Here is a 22,563-nt window from a genome sequence, read left to right on the forward strand (position 1 = left end):
TAAAAGAGTTCACTTACCATTCGGATATTCAGGCTCAGTCCAGGAGACATTAAAGGAGTCAGGTGAATATGAGTGGACTTTGGGGGCTGGCACGCCTTCGGGTATGTCCTCGTCAGTTAGGGCCTCACTGGCCTCACTCACTGTGCACCCACCACCCGTGCAAGCCTAAACAGAGATGCAAAAATGCGCACTTCACTCTTGGTCCCGAAAGTTTTCATGAACATTGAGGACAGAGAATTCACAATAAGAGTTTCAGATTTTGTTATATAGTGCTACCTTTACTCTCCCAAAATAAATTCATTTCAATGTTAAGATTTAACATTTATTTAGTTTGCTTTATAAGGCATGAGATAACCATCCCCAATAGTTAGAGAATAACCGAGACAGTATGAATGTATGAATTAGGGAAGCATCCTAAGTGAGAGCCTAGAGATGTAGGGCATATATTGACTGGATAAACAGCCCTGCTGAAGTTAGCCTTGCACAAAGCTTTTCAGAGTGAATTAAACGCGCGCGCACACACACACACACACACACACAGCATGTGTACACATAACATAAGTAAAGTACTAGAGGATGAAGACTACTTTAAGGTAAAACAACTGACTTCTAGGGAAGAAAAGATGTGCAGCAAATACAATTGCCTTTTATTTCTACAGTGTGACCAATATGTTTACAGTATAACACCAAGTAAAACGAAATAAAACAATGTTTCTCATAAAACAATAAATACAAAGCAATTGTTGAGTGAATGTTTAATGGCTTAAAGGATCACATAATTCACTTATGTGTCAGAATAGATAGGCTTCATCAAAACATGTCTGATAAATTTAACATGATCACAGAACTCTCTGTTCCCTAATTACGTATCACTAATGTCAGAAATGGTAACATGAATGTTACAGAAATTTCTGTGTACACCTTCAGAGTAAACTGCAAATAATTTTTTTAAACTTACCGGACAAGCAATTTTCCAGGAAATTGATACATACATTAAGGGGTTTTTTAGCCCATATTTGCTAGCAAATATTAGTAATTATATCCTTATATAACAATGATATTTGAAAACTATACTAAGCTTGGTTCAGTATCTCTTCAAGTTACAATTTCAATTGATACAACGAAGTTTAAAAATATTTCAAAAAGTACTAAATTTTACCAAAATCAAAAAGAAAATAAAGCAAAATCATAAGACAGTGTAAAAAAGCAGAGTTATTTAGCTCACTTTTGTGTAAGATAGATATTACTAAGATAAAAAGTTAAAGCGTCTCTTTCTTTTTTTTTTTTTTTTTTTTTTTTTTTTTTTTTTTTTTTTGAGACGGAGTCTCGCTCTGTCGCCCAGGCTGGAGTGCAGTGGCGCGATCTCGGCTCACTGCAAGCTCCGCCTCCTGGGTTTACGCCATTCTCCTGCCTCAGCCTCCTGAGTAGCTGGGACTACACCGCGCCCGGCTAATTTTTTGTATTTTTAGTAGAGACGGGGTTTCACCGTGGTCTCAATCTCCTGACCTTGTGATCCGCCCGCCTCGGCCTCCCAAAGTGCTGGGATTACAGGCGTGAGCCACCGCGCCCGGCCTAAAGCGTCTCTTTCTTTAGGCATCTCCTCTGATTTCTCAGTTTGATACTGAGGGAGTGATTTTGTGATTCTTAAAGCAGTAAATATTCTTTTCCACAAAGACAGAAGGAGGCTGACCGATTTTTAGATTTTTTAAAAATATCGGAGTATACTACTATTTGCAACGTTGTTGAAACTTGTTGCAAATTCTTCATTGTAAGCATAAACAACAGTTTATAGTCAACAAACATGGATATTCATCTCACTTGCTATTACAAGACTATAGCAGTAGCCCATTTCTTCAGGATAATTTCTTACCAGCTTAAGCAAGTTTCAGATGAGTTAAATTGTGGTCTGGGCATGAAATTGCATTAACATTGGGTACCTAATTAACCTCTGTGGGTTTTCTCTAATTCTCAGCTGTGGCATGTGCCTTTCTATGCAAGAAAAAAACCATACTCCTCTTGAGAATGGAATCTTTGCAAATGTGGCCAAACTATGACTCAAAACTTTAGGACAAGTCACTGTTATCTCAAAAAATAACTGCCCAACGATTAAAATAGAAAAAAATAAAAGTTGAAGACCCCAGACATTTCAAATGTGCTAAAAGTCCACAAGAAAATATGGCAGGAAAAGAGGCCATATGAGACAGCTGAGTTATCAAAGGAAAAACGGTCAAAGACAAATTCTTCCCACTTCTCAGGGAGAAAAAAAAAATCAATTCATTTGCATTTTTCAGATTTTTTTCCCTTAGAAGGGAAAAATGTTGCAGCTTCTTATTGTTAAATTTGTAAAACACTGGGATTTAACTCTGATGGTCTATTTGTCACTATTTTTTTCTTCGTTGTGTGCTGAGATATTTCCCCTGCTAACGCTCCCCAAATAAATTCTGTACTACACAACATATAAGTGTATATTTTTTAAACAGAGTGTGAATTAAAATTTACTTTGTTTTGAGGATTTTATGATGTCTTCTAGGATAAGTAAAAACATCCTTTGGTTTAGAAGGACTGTTTCTTATACTATGTCATCTGAGATCAATAAACCAGTAACTTGACAAAGAAATCTCTCAAGAATATAAGGCATTTATGAAAGAATTTTTCTTGTAAATGAAATTATTTATAAAGAGGCTGCTGAAATAACAGAATTACCTGCAAATTATTTTATTTTGTTTTGCCCACATTCTTTTTGGATGTATTTAGAGGGTTCTAAGTAAGCAACACAATACCTTAGTTCCTTTGATGGGAAAATAAATGTTCTTAAAGTTGCTTCCAATTGGTCTAATCTGACATCATCTAAATGAAATTGAACCAATCAGTATCTTGTTTGACCTGCCCGCACCAGAGGCCACTACATTCAATACAGCTGAATGCTGATTAAAATTCTGGTTTGGAAAAACTAAACAAAATGTTGGTGTTGATTAAAGATGCCTTTATGAAATGGCAAGGTCTCTGAAAGCCTGACAGCCATTAAAATAAGTTGTTTTCACTCATCTCTTTCAGCTTTTCTTAGTTATAGCCATTTTGAAAAATTCATAAAGGCATAACTCTGCCTTGAAATGATGAGTAACATCTGAGCAAATAAGGGATTCAATTTTGGTACAATAAAATGCATAAATAATAAACTTGTATCAATTATTTTTGAAATCATGACTATTAAGACAATCCAAAACTAGCATTCCATTTTTTGTTGTTGTTGAGACGGAGACTTGCTGTGTTGCCCAGGCTGGAGTGCAGAGGCAGATCTCATATCGCTGCAACCTCTGCCTCTTGGGTTCAAGGGTTTCTCATGCCTCAGCCTCCCGAGTAACTGGGATTATATGCTTGCAGCACCACGCCCGGCTATTTTTTGTATTTTAAGTAGAGATGTGTTTTCACCATCTTGGCCAGGCTGGTCTTGAACTCCTGGCCTCAAGTCACCTGCCCACGAGGGCCTCCCAGAGTGCTAGGATTACAGACGTGAGCCACTGTGCCCGGACCAAACTAGCATTCTCTTTTCCAGTAAATTTTCAGGTCCATAGGGATTGAGGGCGTTAAGAGTGCAACATATTTTAAAACATAAAGAAAAAGAAAAAGGCCACTTGATCCATAATTACTTAAAAAGTTAAGCCATTTCCAGGAATCTTTCGGGAACATATAATACTTAGAATTCATCAAGTTACAAATGGCTAGCAGTAGTATGAAAATTATCAAACAACACCTATCTTGATAGCTGTCTATATTAATAGCTTCTTTATTTTATTTTTAACGTACTGTCTTCTTTATTAGGAGCTATCATATTTCAAAATAGCCTTTGTTGAGTGTAGCAACATATTATGCTATTTTTTTTTCTTGCAGTGGAAAGAGTATGTTTTGGAACCACACCATTGCTAATTCCAATGCTTCCAAGCAAATTACTGAATTCATATCAAAAGTTTTAGAACCTTTACGAAATGATGTCTTTGGTGGTCATGCATTCAGGAATTGTTTGCTCAGCTTCCAGTTTCCAGTAGGCCCTGTGCTTGAAACTGCAGATTGAATTTTGAAAGATTCAGTCCTTATGTTTCAGCAGTTTATAATCCAGTCAAATGTGAAAACTAAACGATGTTACATGAAGTAACATACCTGCTCCAAGCCTAGAGTAAATCATAGCGGTTCAAATCCCCATGTATCTTTTTCTATTCCAAGTGCTGCTTAAAGGCTTTGTTATCTTATGTTTTGTTTTCCAGCTCTTAGTCAACATGCTATAATGATCTATAAAGGCAACTCCACTTTGCTGAGAACCTGCTCTCAATCTATGAATCTAATGACCTTGAAAGCCGGTTATTATATTGAAACTGTGAAATATATAATAATCCCTCAATTAACCAGGATGAACCTAAAATGTTTTGGTTCATTTAATTTACTGTTTAACAGAGTTAAGTAAAAAACCTGTTAGTTGAATCCTTCCTGAAAATATATTATTTTCTGCCCTAATAAATATAGTGAACTCGAAAATAGTGTGAGCAAGTTTATTTCCCCACCAAGAGTTAAGGCAAGGATTTTCACATCTTTACAACGTCTCGCATCAACACTATTCAGTGGCTGACAGATAGCATTTGACTCCATAGAACAGTGTTTGGGATTACTTTTTTTAGCATCATAGAATATTATGGCTGAGAGACATTAAAAATCGTTTAGTTCAATGTTCTAATTTTAGGCTTGAAGAAAATAAAACTCAGTGAGGTTAAGTGAATTTGCCTTAGGTCACACAGTTAGTAGCAAAATCTGAATTAATACTCAGGGCAGAGGACTCCTAATCTACCAGTATGTATTTTCAAGGTATTAAGGATTTATAAAATATAGGAGATTGATACGAATTCTGATGGACCACACAGCACATCCTAAAATCTGCCCTAGGAATAGAATCTGTTTTGTGTCATTTGCCTACTTTTGATAAAAACCAAGAGCACAATTTCGGTTTAATTTTGGTTGCTTCCAAAAAATTAAGACTCTTCCTGATTTTGATACTACCATTATTTTGAAAATAGTTTGTATTTCTGTGTTAGCATTTGAAAATCGAGTTAGTATATTTCTTACTTAATGGGTAATAAAACTGTAAGTAACCAAAGTGCTGTTTCATAAACTCTGCTATGTGGAATACCTAGGCACATGGAGTTAGTTTTGAATGGTATTTTTTACCACTGTCTGATTGCCCTTGTTTTGTGGTGTTAAGTCAGACAGTTAGCAATAGTTGAATGTAGTTTATTTTCTCATAGTGTAATATTTAGAGCATTCAAGAGCATGTTAAGTAAAATGAATGCATACACAGTGTCTACATAAATGTAAATTTATTCATAATCAAGAGCAGAATATTTTCTATGGCATTTATCAAAGCAAATATCCTTATATAGGTATTGCTATAAAATGAAGAGTGTGTTTAAAACAAATAGGGACAATCTCATGTTTATATTCAGTTATTTTCAGATGTGCTATTAAACTTAAAAAAGATTATATTTCATCAAAAAACAAAAGGAGCTACTGAGTATAAATTCCGCAGTAATATCAAGGTCTTTTAAAAGACCTTTGTGTAAAAGTGCTATTTTGCATTAAAAAAAAAAATGCTATTGTCTGTCTAAAGGAACCTCTAAACTATGTTGGTTCTGGGGTTTTATTAAGTGACTGTTCTTCTGAGATATGAGCATAATATAAACCAGAATGTAACAACAATCAAGAATATTTGACGGTCATTTAAACTTCCATTTAAAAATATAGGATCTAAATTTTCATACTATGCATTGTTTTTTAAATGAATACAAATGCCACAGAGAAATAACCTTATTAATCCTGGCACTTTAGAAAAAGTTCTGAACAATTATGATGTTCTACAAGTAATTCTAAAAATCTTGATAATCCCAACTTTGACTTGGAAAAATCTACTGACTCAGGTGTTATTCTATCATTTTGAATAATATAAAATAAACATGTAGGTATTAGATCAACAGAATTCACATTTAGGATGGGAAGTGAGTTTTCAGTATAAATAGCAATACATGAGGATTTTGATTTTTCGTTTTTTTTTTTTTTTTTTTTTTTTTGAGAGAGAGAGAAAGAAAAGATAGGACAAAAGGAGAGGGAGAAGAAGTGGAAATGAAGTGGAATGAGAAAAGAGAAAGTGATGGAAATAAACTTACTCCCAGCTTGATGAGATATTTATTACCAGGTACAAGGTATTGTAGCATATGATCCTGGAAAAGTTCTGTACTATTATAGATGACACTCCAAATTGTAAAATCATCTGTGTGATTTGAAACATATAATATATAGCGTTCCAGAATCCCACTTATTTTTCTTGGTTGTTTCCACCTGGGAATGGTAAAATGCAGCATTATCATTCATTCAAGTCAAAACTAAAATATGCAGGATTTTCAAAGGACACATTTGAACTTGGATTTGTGACACTTTTTAAATAAAATATAAATCTCAAAATTGATTCATTTAAAATAAAACACTGAAGTAGTTATCCAATGCCTATTCTGAGGGGCAAAAATAAAATATGATATGGCTCCTGCCGTCTGGTTACTTATAATTTTAATTAGCTAACAATACAAAAATGTATAAGTGAGTATTTATTTTGAATTTAAGCTATAGAACAAAAACTTCAGAAGTAAAACATCTGAGAACTTAGATACAGGGAAAAGAGGGAACAATATAATTGTCCTGGAAAATCCAGGAATCCAACATAGGGTTAATATACAATTATAGAAAACAGTGACATTGATGATTGGAAGAGCTGAAACAATCAGGCAGGATTTCTTGAATGAAGTGACACACTACTTAGATACATAAGATTTTATTCTTAACAGATGGATTGGATTTGGATAGGTAGAAGGAAGAACAGAGGGCATTCCAGATGAGGGTTACAACATAGCAGTGGAAATGAGAAGGGCAAATCAAGGAATAGACAGGAAATTGTTAAGCTGAGAAATACTTGAGTCGTGGGAGATCTTTTTGGCTAAGTCACGTGGCTTGGCTTAGTGGCACACGAAGCCAACAGGAGAATTTAGACATGGAACAATGAGATGTGAATCATAATATTTTTCAGCTTGAATAAATGTCATAATTCATTCAGCCTAAACTTTTATTTTAGAGATAAGAAAACTGAGACCAGGAGAGATAAATATGAACAAGTATTAACTCTTGATAAGAGAGATCTATTAGATTTTAGCTCAGTACAATAGTACACCTTATACCTCATGTATTAGGAAATGGGCAAGAATCACTAATACCAGAAATCATCTGAACACGCCTATATGTGAAATTTCCTTTCTGATATCAGTTGCAGGTAATAAGGGAATAAGAAGGTCCCGGTTTATACTCAAAAAGATATAAATACTTTCTAATTCCAAATCATTACAAATAATGCCCCATATATAAAAAGTTCAAGGCAGTCATGAAAGTGATCAGTTTTTCCTTTACTAAAGTTTGCATGGAATCTGTGTACCTATGTGGCTCAGCCTGATTGCATAAAGACAAAATGGAAATTAGGCTGGCAAGTGATAATCAAAGGTTCCCAGATCCACTGAACTAATCACTTCTATGCATTTAATCACAATAAAATTAATTTTATGTCACAAGCTCCTCCCCTGATTAAACTCACTGGGATTCTTGCATGAACCAGCATGAGAGAAAGACAACATTTCTACTTACTGTACGTGTATAGTTCTAGAATCCAGGACAGTCAGAACTGGGGAATCCACGTGTTCTGGTGGCAGCTGTGCTGTGTACAGTAGGACCCAGGAACTGTTTGTACAGCCCACATGTGTGCATGCACTGAGTAGAAACTGGTGGGGTGTAAATACTGCTAAATCTAGGGGGTAGGGAGAAACAAGAATTTACTTAGCATTATACTTCTTATGAGGAGATTTCACTCCTCCACTATAGTTCTACATCAAAGAATTGCTAAGGTAAGGCTTAAAATATGAATAAATTGCCATAAAAATCAATAGCAATACCATACAGAGTGCTTCATCCCTTAAATATACTCTGGTTATGTTTAAATAGACAAGTGTCAATCAAACTCTTGTTTTGACTTTTTCATTTTAACAATTTTACTGTTTTCTGGAATGTCTGTGACCAAGTAAATCATTTGCTAAGTTTAGTCTTAGTTCAATGGCTCTGTTTAAAAATAAATGAGATATTTAAATTATTTTAAAGCACATTTGAAGACAACAGGAGTTGCCTTTGAAATGCAAATACATAGCTTGTAACAATGACTTTGAGCTTGTAATTCCGTTTGTCAGATTTCTTTCTTCTCCTGTCCACCACCTGACTATTATTTGACCTTCAAATTGTCGAGGTGAAGTGCAGATGCCTATTTCTTCCTTATGATGTCCCTAACACTCCTTGCTGTCACCCCAGCACAAGATGGAGCTATTAGCCTCTTCTCTTCATCTTTGTACATACTTTAACTTAACACTTAAAAACACTATCTCATGACTATCTGATACACTAAATACCTTAAGAGTAGGAATGGTAATATATTCATTTTGCATTCTTAGTATGTAGCACAATACCTGGCATATTGTAGGTTTTGAATATGTGTTTTTGAATGAATGAATAATTAATGAATGTGATGAGCTAGGTCTGAAAGATGACCATGAGAGTAGGGTAGTGCCCTAGGCCGAAAGAATTTCTCCCTCCCCTGAACTTTCCTCGTGTTTTGTATTGCCTGTCTTGTATTAGGCACATACCACATTCTCTTGTATTAGATTAAACTAATCTGTAATATACTAACTCAATTCTGAAATATCCTGAACATTTCACTACACTTGGTAATCTAACCAAAGTTCAGTCAGGTGTACCAAGACTTACATTAATTAAAGTATCATTAATACTTTAACACTACCAGAAACAATCATTATTTTCTGAAATATTTTTAAAATAAATTAGTCACAATTTAAGTAACCCACATTCTTAAATCTCATTAACCATGAACCACCACAATTTCATGCTGAAGAGATTAATGAAATGCAACCTAATTCAGGCAAACAGATTTTGCATTGCACTGATAACAAAAGTAAACTGGGGAAAGAACACTTTGGTTTTCATGCAAAGTATAATCAATTGGTTAAACATGTAGTTCACTAGAAGAGAGATTAAAAAAATAATTTACAGTAAATATAGTTACCTTAGAACAAAAAGTTATCAACAAGAAGAGACTTTTAATGCTTTTGATTAAACCTTGTTTTCTTTACAAATTCTATCCTACAGGAATTCAATGGTTGCAAGTTGAGATGGGGCACTCCCAATCAATGTAGTGAAAACATATACTTCAAGGACACTTTGAAGCTTGTGGTGAAGCAGTGTGGCATTGCCAGGGACTGCTGAGAGATGGCAGCAACAGTCACACTATATGTGCACGACTGAGACAGAACTGGGGTGCCTTCATTTGGATCAACATTCTAGGAAACTTATGAAGTTAAAATCATTAGAGCAGTGGCCTCAGGTGCTACTGAGAGAGTAGACTATTATTTACTGAGAGAAAACTTCATGCAAAGCAAAACACCTACCACCGGGGCCAATCTTGGCCAAAATTATAATGTGTTTATATGCTAACATATTGTATCTGTCATTCCCCTGCTCTCTTCATCTTCTCTCTCTGGTGACCTTTCTCTCTCTCATTGTTCTCATCTGTCTGAATTCCTTGTCCTCCCTGAAAAAGAGAAGCTGGGGATTTGACTCTAAGTCCCGTTGCAGGAGCAAAACCAAGGAGGTCACCAAGCTTAGAGGAATTCCTGGTGGGTAAGTCAGTGCAATTGGAGAAAACCTATAGTGTTTCAACTGAGAACACATCCATCTTGCTGAAAGAACATGCTTCAGCCAGAAATTATATTCCAAGTAACCAAATCCATGTGACCTAGAAATATACAATGGCCATATCAGATTGTCGTGGTCAGCTGCAACTGAGACTGGATGCTACAAAATTCTTTGGCCAGTGAACTCTTTGGAGTGGGACAGTTTTTCCTTCTTTCTCACATTCTGCTTTGCTGGGGCAGGGATTTACCTACCCAATTTGTAGGTGGTGGAGAAGTTACTCCATTCAAAAAGGCCTGATGCTTGCTTGCATATGTTTCCATGGTACAGACTTGCATATCTGGAATTCAGGTATCTCAAGGTAGGACTTAGGTCTCTCAAGAATGCAACATCATAGTATCACATATCACAGTGTCTGCTTATCACAGAGTGCCCCACTCACCTTTCCCCTATAAACTGCATGCTTTGAAGGCGACTGTGATCACCTAAGCCCTAAACCCACCCAGAATATCTGCCTCAGATGGAAGGAGATTCCTGAAGCAATTAGTTCAGGGTTTGTTGTCCATGCCCGAATTCTTCCATGGAGCGGGCAGTGTTCATTTCTAGAATAATTGGGACTGGGAGTGGGGGGTCAGGATGGGAAGTAAGTATACTTAGAAGGGTCATGTTGCTTGAGAGGGCTGGAATGGCTAGTGAGCCAGGATTGAAATAGGGATAGTTTAGTTGACCTTGTCAAATCCTCCATCCCTAGTTAGGATTTACCTCTAGATTATCTAAGGTATTGTGAAGTTTATGGGTAACAAAGGTGTTGCATTTTAGAAGATAGCATGTCTTTAAAGTGAATGTGTGACAGAGTTTAAGATGTTCATGCTGCATTACATGAAAATTGCTGCAGAAAACACAGAACAGAGGAAGGAGTTCTGGGTAATTTTAATAGGTAAGAGTCAGCAGAGGCCTCATTAGGAAGGTGACATTTTGAGCAAAGACTTGAAGAGGGGATGAGTGTAAAAGTTGTGGGAATTTTGGGGTTGGACCATTCAAAGAGAGGGAACAAGCAGAGCAAAGCCATGGAAAGGGGGACATGCCTGACATGCTTGAGGACTAGCAGGGAGGCTGATGTTGATGGATCAGAACAAATTAGAAAGAAGTAAATCAAAGGGTATATTAGAGATTTAATGAGGGGCCAGTTCATGCAGGCCTTGTAGGTCTTTGTAAGAATTTTGGTTTTTAATCTAAGAGGTTCTCCTTAGGGAGCCACCAAGGATTTTGAACAGAGCTGTCTTGCAATCAAACATGGACTTCATGAGTATCATTCTGGCTGCTAGATGACGTATTGATGGTAGTGAGCAAGAGCATAAGAATAAATCTCACTGAAGAGGCTATCTGTAATATTAAGTAAGTGGAGGCCAGTAATAATCAGGTAAGAAGTGGTTGGATTCTGAATATGTTTTAAAGGCAAAGCTAACAGGCTTTCCTAGTGCATTGTAGGTAGAGTATGAAAGAGGAAACCCAGAGTTGATTCCAAGGCTTTTGACCTGAGCAAAGGGAAGGATAAAGTAACCATTTTATTGGTTGAGGGAGGCATGGAGCAGAAGATAAGAATTCATATAATGAATGCCAATTAGATATTTGCTATGTTAGTTTGATAACCAAGAGGAGATTGTCGAGATATTTAAACAGAAGTTTGGAATTACAGGAAGAGTTTATGGTTTGAGATATAATTCGGTAAGTCATTATCATATAGATGGCTAGGAGTGCAAATGGTGTGAGTGTAGATATAAAAGAGAAAAGGTATAAGAACCAAAACCTTGGGATACCAACATAAAAGACACCAACGAATAAAGGAGAAATCAACCAAGGAGACAGAGGGTGACCAGTAAGGTATGAGAAGAACATTGAGATTATGGTGTCTTGAAAGTCAAATGAAGTAATTTTTAAGACTTAAAGGTGAAATAAGATGAGAACTAAAAATTGTCCACTGGGTAGAGCAATATGGCAGTCATCAGTAATTGCACAATTGAAGTTTCAGTGAACTTGTTGGCACCAAAGCCTGATTTGAGTGGACTTATAAGGAAATAGAAGAGAAATTAGAGACAGTGAATATAACGAACATTTTCAAAAAGTTCTGTGGCAAAGGAAAACAGATAAATGAAGCAATAAATAAAAGGTGAGTAGAATCAAGAGAAGATTTTTAAAGTAATTTAAATGAGAGAAAAATTTATGTTGTATGAGATGGGGTGACCCAGCAGCAAACGGAAAACTAGACACGGATGAAAGAGAAAAAAATTGCTGGAGTTTTGTCCTTGAACATATGAAAGAGGAGAATCTAGTTCAAAAGTGAAAGAGTTGAACTTGGAACAGAGACAATCTATAGTAATGGGAGAGAATGCACACTATATGAGTGCCAATGCTGGTGGATGGGCAGAGGATAGCAGAGTCTATGGGAATTATCCTCTAACTACTTCAGTTTTCCCAGTGAAGAAAGCAAGATCATTCACCATGGGTGATCTTTTGATTCTTCAGAGTAACACCCTGAAGTGCCCTTCTTTTGCTCTTAGAATGAAATCTAATAATGGTCAATAAGATCCTATTTGACTTAGCATTCTCCCCATTTTTTTTCATACACTAGCCCTAGGCATTTTTCTGTACTTCTAACACAACAAGTTCACCCTTCTGGGCCTTTGCAGGTGCTGCGTCTTCTAACTGAAATCTAGTTTCTCTTTCTTTGTGCTTGGATTGCTCTTTCTTATGCTTCAGGCTCATCCTTCTATGAGTGGTCTTTCTTGATAATTGAACAATATGGCCACCATCATCCCCAGGTTCTTGTCATATCACCTTGTTTAGTGCCGTATCATAATTACTAAAACAAGTCTGAAATTGTCTTTTCATTTATGTGTTGATATTATATCCTTCCCAGAAGAATGTAAACTTCTTGAGTTCAGAGAAATATTTTTTATCATGTTCACCAGGATATCTCCAGGATTGGTGTGATGACTAACTCATGTAATTTTACTTGTTGAAAATGAATGAGCAAGACCAGAGGGATACCTCTATGCCCTCTACCCAGTTTGCCATTTTTTTTCTCAGAAATATAGTACTGTCTAAAAATATTTTAAAATCTTCAAGAATATAATGAATACAATTGTCAGGCCAATGGAGGGGTCTATAGTTGTAAGATAAAGGAGATTTACCATTAAATACAAGAAAAAGGCAAAGCTGTACCCACCTGAAGGCCAAAACGTAATTTTAAAATACCAGTGCTTCATTGTAAAAGAAATAAACAATAAAAACAAATAAAAACAAAATAGGAGATAGTGGTATACCAAAATGTTAACAATATTTTTCTTAGAGTAAGTGCATATAGATTTAATTTTTATTACATATATTTTTCAAATTTTCTGTGATATATATTTATACCATAGATGGAGGAAAAATAGCAATAGTTAATCAATATCAATTCATTACTTAAAAGAAGATATGCCCCAAACCTAGTTAACGCATGCCCCATTACATCTCCGGTCACACTGCTTCTCTTCTCTATGACTTCAGTGTTGGCTCAGTTTTCTTTTCAATCATAATCCCTTTTTGGCAACTCTAACATCCTCAATAATGACTCATCTCTGAATCTGGCTTTACTTTAACTTCCTCAAATGCAATGCCCTTCACCTCTACTTCATTTTTTCATCATTCAGCATAGTTACACCTACTACTTGATAATCTTCAGAGTGATTTCCAAGATTCTAAATCTAAAGCCTGCACTCTGTGACCACAAACTTGTTACCTCCCACCTCTTCCACTTGTCACATCGATGCAATCACTCCTATGCCGCTCCACAACGTCCAGTCTCTTGCATGCAGCCACATGCAACTGTGAGTCCATTAAACCTCTTTTTCTTATTCTCAGAATATTTTCAATAGTGGCATTTCCCTTGTTATGAAATTTGATCATTCATTACAACACCATACTCCCTGGGTCACATAGGGCTCTTCCCATCCCCAGTCCTCTTCTATGTGGCTATCCTGATTTCCAGTTCTGGATAAATCTTATCATCTTATGTCTCTAATACTTCTCATACCTCTAAGATGTTTCTGAGAGACATCACTGAACACACTGAAAGAGTCTACTATAATTTCAGGTTTTCCAATTTGAACTGGGCTCTTGGAACTGTTCAGCCATAATTATGTTGTTCTTTTGTTTGTCTCTTCATTGTGTTGATTTGTTTTTCCTTCTTCTCCTTTCACAGTTTGGCCAATTCTCTTGAGGAACCAAGTAAGCATTTAAATTGAAGCCCTTGGGTAGAGCTTCCTCTTCTAAACCCCTACAATGCTCAGGATTTGTTCAATGGATTTGTTCAATCTGATCGTCATAGTAACCTATTTTGTTTCTTTCATCCTTCCCTCCTACTGACCCTATATCTTTTCTCCATTTAATTTTTATCTAAATGTTTCTCAGTTATATGGTTTGGCTATGTCCCCACCTGAATCTCATCTTGAATTGTAGTTCCCATAATTCCTACATGTTGTGAGAGAGACCCAGTGGGAGACAACTGAATCATGGGGGCAGTTTCCCCCTTCTGTTTTCGTGGTAGTGTATAAGTCTCACAAGATCTAATGGTTTGATAACGGATTTCCCTTTTTGCCTGGTTCTCATTTCTTTGTTGTCTGCTGCCATGTAAGATGTGCCTTTCTCCTTCTCCCATGATTGTGAGACCTCCCCAGCCACATGCAACTGTGAGTCCATTAAACCTCCTTTTCTTTACAAATTACCCAGTCTCAGGCCGGGCGCGGTGGCTCAAACCTGTAATCCCAGCACTTTGGGAGGCCGAGGCGGGTGGATCACGAGGTCAGGAGATCGAGACTATCCTGGCTAACATGGTGAAACCCCGTCTCTACTAAAAATACAAAAAAACTAGCCGGGCGTGGTGGCGGGCGCCTGTAGTCTCAGCTACTTGGGAGGCTGAGGCGGGAGAATGGCGTGAACCTGGGAGGCGGAGCTTGCAGTGAGCCGAGATCACGCCACTGCACTCCAGCCTGGGAGACACAGCGAGACTCCGTCTCAAAAAAACAAACAAAAAAAAACAAATTACCCAGTCTCGGGTATGTCTTTAACAGCAGCATGAAAACAGACTAGTACACTCAATTAAATTATAAAATCAGAATTTAACTATAAAATAGATTTCTCCATAAAATAGAACGTGACTGGTCAGGAGGCAGGGAAAAAACAAAACAAAACAAAACAAAAAAAAAAAAAACTTCTAGACAGAGTGACTGAGGGAACAGAGAAGGAAGACTCACTCAGAGTTCAGATATAATGTTGGGAGAAACAGGAAGTATGGAGTCTCCCACTTCCCTAATTCAGAATTCTCTGGCTGATGGAATAAGGATAGAAGGAAGGAGAAATGTGCAAGCTCTCTGAAGGAGGAGCCCTGACCCCTGTTTTCAAGGTAGAGTCCCAGGTCGGGGGGCAAGACCAGAGCAAAAGAAATGACTTTGGTGTCTGTATTCAGGCAGGGCCACAGAAAACCTTGTAAAGATATCAGTTGCCCAAGTATGATGTAGAAGCAATGAGTATATCCACTGAATGTGAAGGGGTTGTCTCAAGAGTTATCCCTTTGCACAGAGAAAGAAAGAATCCCAGGTGGCCACACTCCATATGCTAAAGAACTAGGTAAGACTACAGAAGCTTTTACATAATTAGTGGAGGCGTGAGGACCCCCAAAGTGACTGTGATTTACTTACTACTACGTTACATGGGAGTAAAGTCAGATATTAAACTGAATTATAGAAATAAAAGCATAACTGTACACAGGGATAGATACATACATATATGTCTTGAAGACTGAAATTTATGAATGCTACATACTCAACATACTCACCTCTGCTTATCATAACCACACAGACAAGCTTTTCAGAACCTAGGTACAATTACAATGTTTTCTAAGTTTTTAAGATAAGCTAATTCACACCAAAAAAGTATTTTGTTAGGTTATATTTCTTGTTTGGGAAATCTGACTGCTACGTCATCACTACAATAGAAATTGGGGATTTTCTTTTGGTTTTAAGAATCTGAAAACTGTAAACTTATGACAAAGAAAACCACTGTGATTAAATAGCTTTTTTGACTTTCAAGTTGTTTTTATGCCTATACTATCCACCCCAAAATGGATTATTCTCAATTTATTTCCGTAAGAAGATGAAATGTTACTGGTGTTCTTTGAATAATGAAGCATGAAGAAGAGAGAGAGAGAGAGAGAGAGAAGAACCTAATTTGACATATGGCAGAGAAAGTTGCATGGTGATCTGATTGGGAAATTCTTGGTAAAACAGGAGGAAGTGATGAGGGAAAGGGAAAAAAATTGGAGAAGAAAAGAGGAAGAGGCATCAGGTTGGGGGTTGGGGGAAGGGATAGTCATATGCACAATGAATGAATGGAATGAGAGAGAAGTTTTTAAAAACAAAATAAAAAGAAATGAAAAAAGGGTTGGTAACAGGGAAGTGAGGCTAAGATGTTCTTTGAGAGTGAGGTCATAAACAAAGCCACCAATTTAAAATTTAAAGCAAAGAGGAAAGTAATGACAACTCTCCTCCAAGCTTAACTGCAACTGATTTGGTACTATGTCTCTACAGATGTGATTAGGCCCTTCAAGGGCAATGTAAATGTATCAATGGATTCAAACAATTGTAGGTATGTACACAAATCTGAGTTCCGTAAATGGAGGGTGGGGAAACCCTGAAAACATAAGGCCACTGTTTGTCAGAGTCCCTGAGCAGCAACATCTTGTTTTCCATTTGCTTGATTGCATCATTTGCATAAGATCAAACACAGGGAGTTGTGGACAGGGAGAAACAGATCACTCTAATATGCATTAGAAATGGATCCACAGGCATTATCCTTAGACGTGTTACAAGGAAATGCATCCCAGTGCATGGAAACCTCACCGATTACTGTCAAGCAAACCATAATTTACAATACTGGCCATGAATTATATGCTATTTTATGATTGATTTCATGCTGTTGTTCAGAGAATTTCATTGATCTCAATTTACAAAATGAACCAATAAGTAGGTGATGATTTTCTTTTAACTCGTGGTGTAAACTGAGGAATTTACATCTTCTTATTTGTTTCTACCATCAGAAAATTACATAGCACTTTTTTTTTTTTTTGCTTCTTTATGATCTAATATGTATTTTTGGGGTCTTATTCTGAAAACTTCCTAATATTTCATAAATGAAAAACACAGCTTTTTCCTGGTTTTCCTTTCTTTTCTCTGTGCATCCTTCCTACAAATCATCAATTAGAGGTTTAAAATTTTTGGAGCAGTATAGGTAGCACTGACCACATTATCTTTTTATTTGGTATTCCAACCTGAAAACTTCTGCTAGGTTATAGGTCAGTGAGAACACATCTTCAGCAGCAAACCTGAGAAGTGGTATGTTTCTCGTAGATGCCTGAAAAGCAATGAGCTACGCCAGAATACATGTGGAATGTCAGGTTGCATTCATCTCTGCTATTGTGTAGCCCTAGCTCCAGAATTGCTTGCTCAGCATTTTGATTCCAGAAGAACCAGATTCTGACCTTATAATTAATAAAAACAGGGGCTTTATTTGGCCTGAACATCCTTGCTCTCTTTTTCCTTATAGGAGCCTTAACCTTGCAACATGCTTTTCTTTGGCCAGGTGAGCAATTAACCATCACCGAGATCCAGTCCTGTGCTTTCAAACTGATCTGTAGAGTTGAAATCACTTTGCTATGATAAGGACTTATATTTAAAACTGAACACAAACCACATACTAAACTCAATAAATTCTTCCATTTGTGCTTATATTTTCCACCTTATCAGAGAAATCCACATCCCTCCCTTTCATCAAAACCCTGTTCAATGTTTGTATTATCCATGAAACATCTCCTGACTCTCTTCAACAGATGCATAGTTTCTACTCTACTGAGTTGCCCTTTTAATAAATTTCTTGTGTAAGCATCCTTATACCAGTCATCAGTATTTATGGTGTTATAAGCTCTTTGAGAACAAGGATGTATCTTTTTGTAGGCATCTTATGACCCCTCATACTTTGGACACTCCTAATTGTTAAATAGTAAAACTTTTTTGCAATGAGAAAATTGGCAAAAAAGAAAGGAGGACCTGGTCCCTCCAACATGTTTGCAGCAGGTGGCACGTGGTGGGGGATCCCAGCCTGTTGGGGGTTGTCAGTCACTACTTTGTGTGTGTGTGGCGGGGGGATGGGGGATAAGGAGGAACCATTATTGTCAGTTGTGATAATAAAGGATGATGCTTCCTCATTTCCCTCTTTTCTTCTGTGGCTGGTTAGAACGAAAAGGCGTCCATGAAAAACTCCTTAGGCTGACAGCATTCTTAGCAGTCTTCTACTCTGGCTTCCTGAACATCTCTAATATCCCATTTGTAATAATTACAAAATACTGAACTCAGGATTTTTTTTCTTAGTTACTTTCGTAATATAAAATGCGAGAAAGCCCCCCGCTTCATCCTTCCATCCCTTCCTCCCGCTTTCCCTCTCTCTCAGTCTCCTTCTCTTGCTCTCTCTCTCTGTCTTGCTCTTCTTCTCTGTCTCTATCTACACACACACACACACACACACACACACACACACAAACATCCTACCGACTCCCCTACCTTGCCTTTGCACAAGGATAGATATAGAATTAGGGAGGCAGCAGATAGCTTTTGATCTTCATTAATGCTTTCAATTCACAAACTAAAGAGGAGATAATCGAGATAACTTAACAGAGTTATTATTGGGACAAACTTAGTGGCATAACTTGGCTAAATCTTTGTTGCAAAATTAGAGTTTTTTCTCTCAGATTTAGTTGTATATTTACTACTATCATATTCTTTAATAAGATTAGGAATCAATTAATACTTTGTAAGAAAATATTCATGTGACATACAACATATAGTATCTTGTTAGGCAACAGAAGTTAATAATGAGGCATAATAAGAGTAATAGGTGCCTGACTACCTGTGGCAGAAAAAAGAAAAAGGTCTGTGAATCAGTGTTCCCTTTCAAATATCGTAGTGAAGGTTAAGATGCTGTTAATTCAGTAATAATCATGGCTATATCACTGACTGCTACCTACCGTTTGCCAGGCAGTGCTAAGTCTATTGTCAGCTTAGTAAAGTATCAACTGAGAATGGTTCTCAGTGAAAACCTATAATCAATCCTTAAATATTATTTTAATACTATTTCAACCTAGCCCTATATTAGGCTTTATATAGCATAAGAAAGTAATAAATATCTATACTCAAGAGCCAAGATATCTCTTTTGGGTGGCAAGAAATATACATTTCTTTTTTGCCATAGTCTCATGCTACCCTTAAGACACAAATCGAATGTCACATCCTATGAGAAACCTTCTCAAACTCTTCCAGTTTGGATTAATTTCTCTTTTGTGCTTCACTAGAATCATTTTTACTACTATTATAACATTTAATATGGATTTACTGTATTATTGGCTACATTTTTAACTGTACCTTAAGTATAAACTCTTAGAAGTAGAATTTCCCAGTCAAAGAGGGATAATTTGGGGCCCTGACAAGGGAGAAGATGGCACGCTGAAATGGAATTATTACGGAGAAATATGGCAGGGACTATTTATAGGATTTGGACCAGGGTTAACAGGCACATTCAAGAATGGTACACGGCTGGTGGCTAAACACAGACCAAGCCCTTACTTCGCTAGGCTGAGGACCACATCAGGCTGGAAAGGCAGCTGTACTGTAGGAAGGGCCTCCCCTTCAGTGGAGGAACATTTGCTGCCCATCTGAAACCTTGCAAGCACAGAGCCTGGGGAATAAACACTCTGGCCTCACTCCTTCCTGTGTGTTGTTCTCTGTATTATGTCTTACACTGGCAGAACCCAAAAAGAATCCAGAGGCTAAAGCTCAGGACCAGGTAGAGAAGAGTAGAGCATACATTTGCAGGGGGGATTGAGACCATACAGAACAACACTGTGGCACATTATGATATAAATTGCCAATTTTCATTCACAACAGTATTACATGAAAGAGCTCTTTTCCCAATCTTCTACTCAATATGGAGAAGTCTAATTTTAAAAAATATGTACACATTTGAAAAATGTTAAGTAGCATCTCATTTATTATTATTATCATTATTTCTATAACTATATTTACATATTTTTTTTTCTTTCTGGAGGTGCCTGTTTATCTAATTGACCCATATCTAGCAGTGTTTTTCTTTTTCTAACTGAAAGCTAATAAGTCAATATTATTTGGATACAGCACCTAGCACAGTGCCTATTACTCAGCAAGCTATCAATAGATATTTATTAAATAAGCATGCTATAAAGTATTTTGTTCTAGTTCGTCACTTGTTTTATCATTTCAATAATGGTTTTATTTTGCTATATAGACAATTTAAATCTTTATGCAGTCAAGTATGGCAATATTTCCCTAGAATTATATCTGGCTAGAAGAATGTAAAAGACTTTAAAAAGGAGATAGCACTTAAATTGAAAATTGTTTAGGTTTTAAAGCAGTGGAGATAAAGAGTGAAGACATTCTGGATGGGAAGAGTTGGCAAAAACACTGTAGAAAAATGCAGTACAAGCTTAAAGAGAAATGTTTAGCTTAGTTTAACACAGTTCAGTTTAGCCGGAGCACAGGACATATGAAAGAAGTGGAGGAAGTAATACTAAAAACCATTCTTTGAGGCCACCATTAAAGACCAGGCTAATAATTTTGTAGTAAAGAATGCAGTGGATGCTAAAAATAGGGGGAGGAGTTAGGAGAGCTTTCTTTAGTCTTTGTTCTGCTGTTAGTCGTCTGTATGAACTTGGAAAAAATACTTGCCGTCATTGGATCTTAGTTTACTCATCTATAAAATGAGAAATCTGTGTTTGTGTTAGATGCTTTCTAAGATTAAAATCTCTACTGTATATCTATTTAATAAAAACAACTTGGCAATCAGAATTTTGTGATAAAAATGTTTGCTTCTTAGATGTTTGCTCTAGTAGTTACAAAGGCTGGGAGAGCATCACCCATTTAATTCATCATAAAATGTCTTTGCAGTTTGATTTGGAATGTTATGCCGAGCAAGTAGTCCCTAATAGCTTTGAATATAAGAAGAGGGTGGGTAGGATGAGCACAATGGAGTATCAGAATTTAAATTGTAAGGTTAGGGTGTAAATAAATATCCTATTAGAATTATCCTGTATACCTACTTGCAAAAACACAATGCATTATATGCAACAACTGCATTTTAAAAAGCTGGTATAGTGTTTGATGTTGCAAGTGTAAATTAACAACTAGTAGTACTTGGCCCATTATAAGATATTTACTGGATTGTCTATCTTTGAATCATCTCCATAGAATGATGAGCTTTTCTCTTTTAAAACAGCAATTTTCAAAGCACAGTCTGTTGACATCTCTGCGGGAAAAACACTTATAAGTGTTCACACTGTGACAACACATTTTTTATTTCTGAATTATTTCATATAATATTGATGATTTTAAATAAAATAATACATCTGTGATGGTTACTTTGTGTAACAACTTGGCCAGGCTATGGTATCCACTTGTTTGATCAAACACTAATCTAAATGTTGCTATAAAGTTATTATTTAGAAGTGATTAACATTTATTTATAGCTAGTTGACTTTAAGTAAATTACCCTACATAATATGGGTTGGTCACATCCAATCAGTTGAAAGGCTTTAGAGCAAAGATTGAAATTTCCCAAAGATGAAAGAATTCTGCCTCAAGACTGCATGATAAAAATTCTGTGGGAGTTTCCAGTCTGCTGGCCTGCTGTGATATAAGAAAGATATTTGGTCTTTGTACTAGGTTTCTGGAACAGAACTCTTAAAATCCTTGGAATTTTCTGAGTGATAAAGATGATAGTAGCATCTTTTGCCCCAATTAAGCGACTATCAGAGGGCCCCTAGATAACTTCAAAGTAGGGGCTGTTCACCAGAAAGACCAAACCTTGATTAGAAGCTTGGAACTTTCAGCCTCACTCCTCAATCAGCAACCTCTTGGGAGAGGGAGAGTGGCTGGAAATCGAGTCAATCATCAATGACTAATGATTTGATCAATCATGCCTATGTCATGAAACCTCCTAAAAGCCCCTAAACAACAGAGTTTGAGGAGGTTTGTCATCTGGCTGTTTATATGCATCCTTTGAAATTAACCGCAATAGTAAGTATAGCATTTACTTGAGTTCTGTGAGTCATTCTAGCAAATTATCAACCCTGAAGAGTGGGTTGTGGGAACCCAAGACTGTAGTTCAGCTGGACAGAATCGTGGCTAACCTGGGAACCCAATACTTGTGCCTGGCCTCTGAAAGGAAGGCAGTCTTGTGGGACTGGACTCTTAAATCTATGGAGTCTGACTCTAACTCCAGGTAGTTACTGTCAGAACTGAGCTGAACTATAGCATGCCTAGTGGGAGTCAGAGAATTGCAGAAGTGGTGTTGGAAAAGACACCACATTTTATGTTATGAGGAACAAAAACCTCTCATCTGCCCTGGTATGGTTTGGCTGTGTCCCTGTCCAGATCTCATCTTGAATTGTAGCTCCCATAATTCCCATGTGTTGTGAGAGGGACCCTGTGGGAGATGATTGACTCATGGGGGCGATTTCCCCCACACTGTTCTCGTGGTAGTGAATAAGTCTCACAAGATCTGACCATTTTAGAAGAGGTTTCTCTTTTCACTTGGCTCTCATTCTCCATTGTCTGCTGC

At 36.8% G+C, this 22,563-nt stretch overlaps 1 protein-coding gene across 1 annotated transcript in view; it reads right to left on the minus strand.

Annotated features, from left to right (window-relative positions):
- LOC105493520 (usherin) overlaps positions 1-22,563 on the minus strand; it is a 789,359-nt gene that overhangs the window by 368,660 nt on the left and 398,136 nt on the right. The window contains exons 32-34 of the mRNA XM_024796490.2: positions 7,720-7,879; positions 6,204-6,375; positions 18-165 (exon numbers count right to left, since the gene is read on the minus strand). Coding sequence (XP_024652258.2) covers positions 18-165; positions 6,204-6,375; positions 7,720-7,879 — 480 coding nt within the window. The remainder of the gene's footprint in view (positions 1-17; positions 166-6,203; positions 6,376-7,719; positions 7,880-22,563) is intronic.

This window comes from Macaca nemestrina, chromosome 1, assembly GCF_043159975.1.
Source record: "Macaca nemestrina isolate mMacNem1 chromosome 1, mMacNem.hap1, whole genome shotgun sequence".
NCBI lineage: Eukaryota > Metazoa > Chordata > Mammalia > Primates > Cercopithecidae > Macaca > Macaca nemestrina.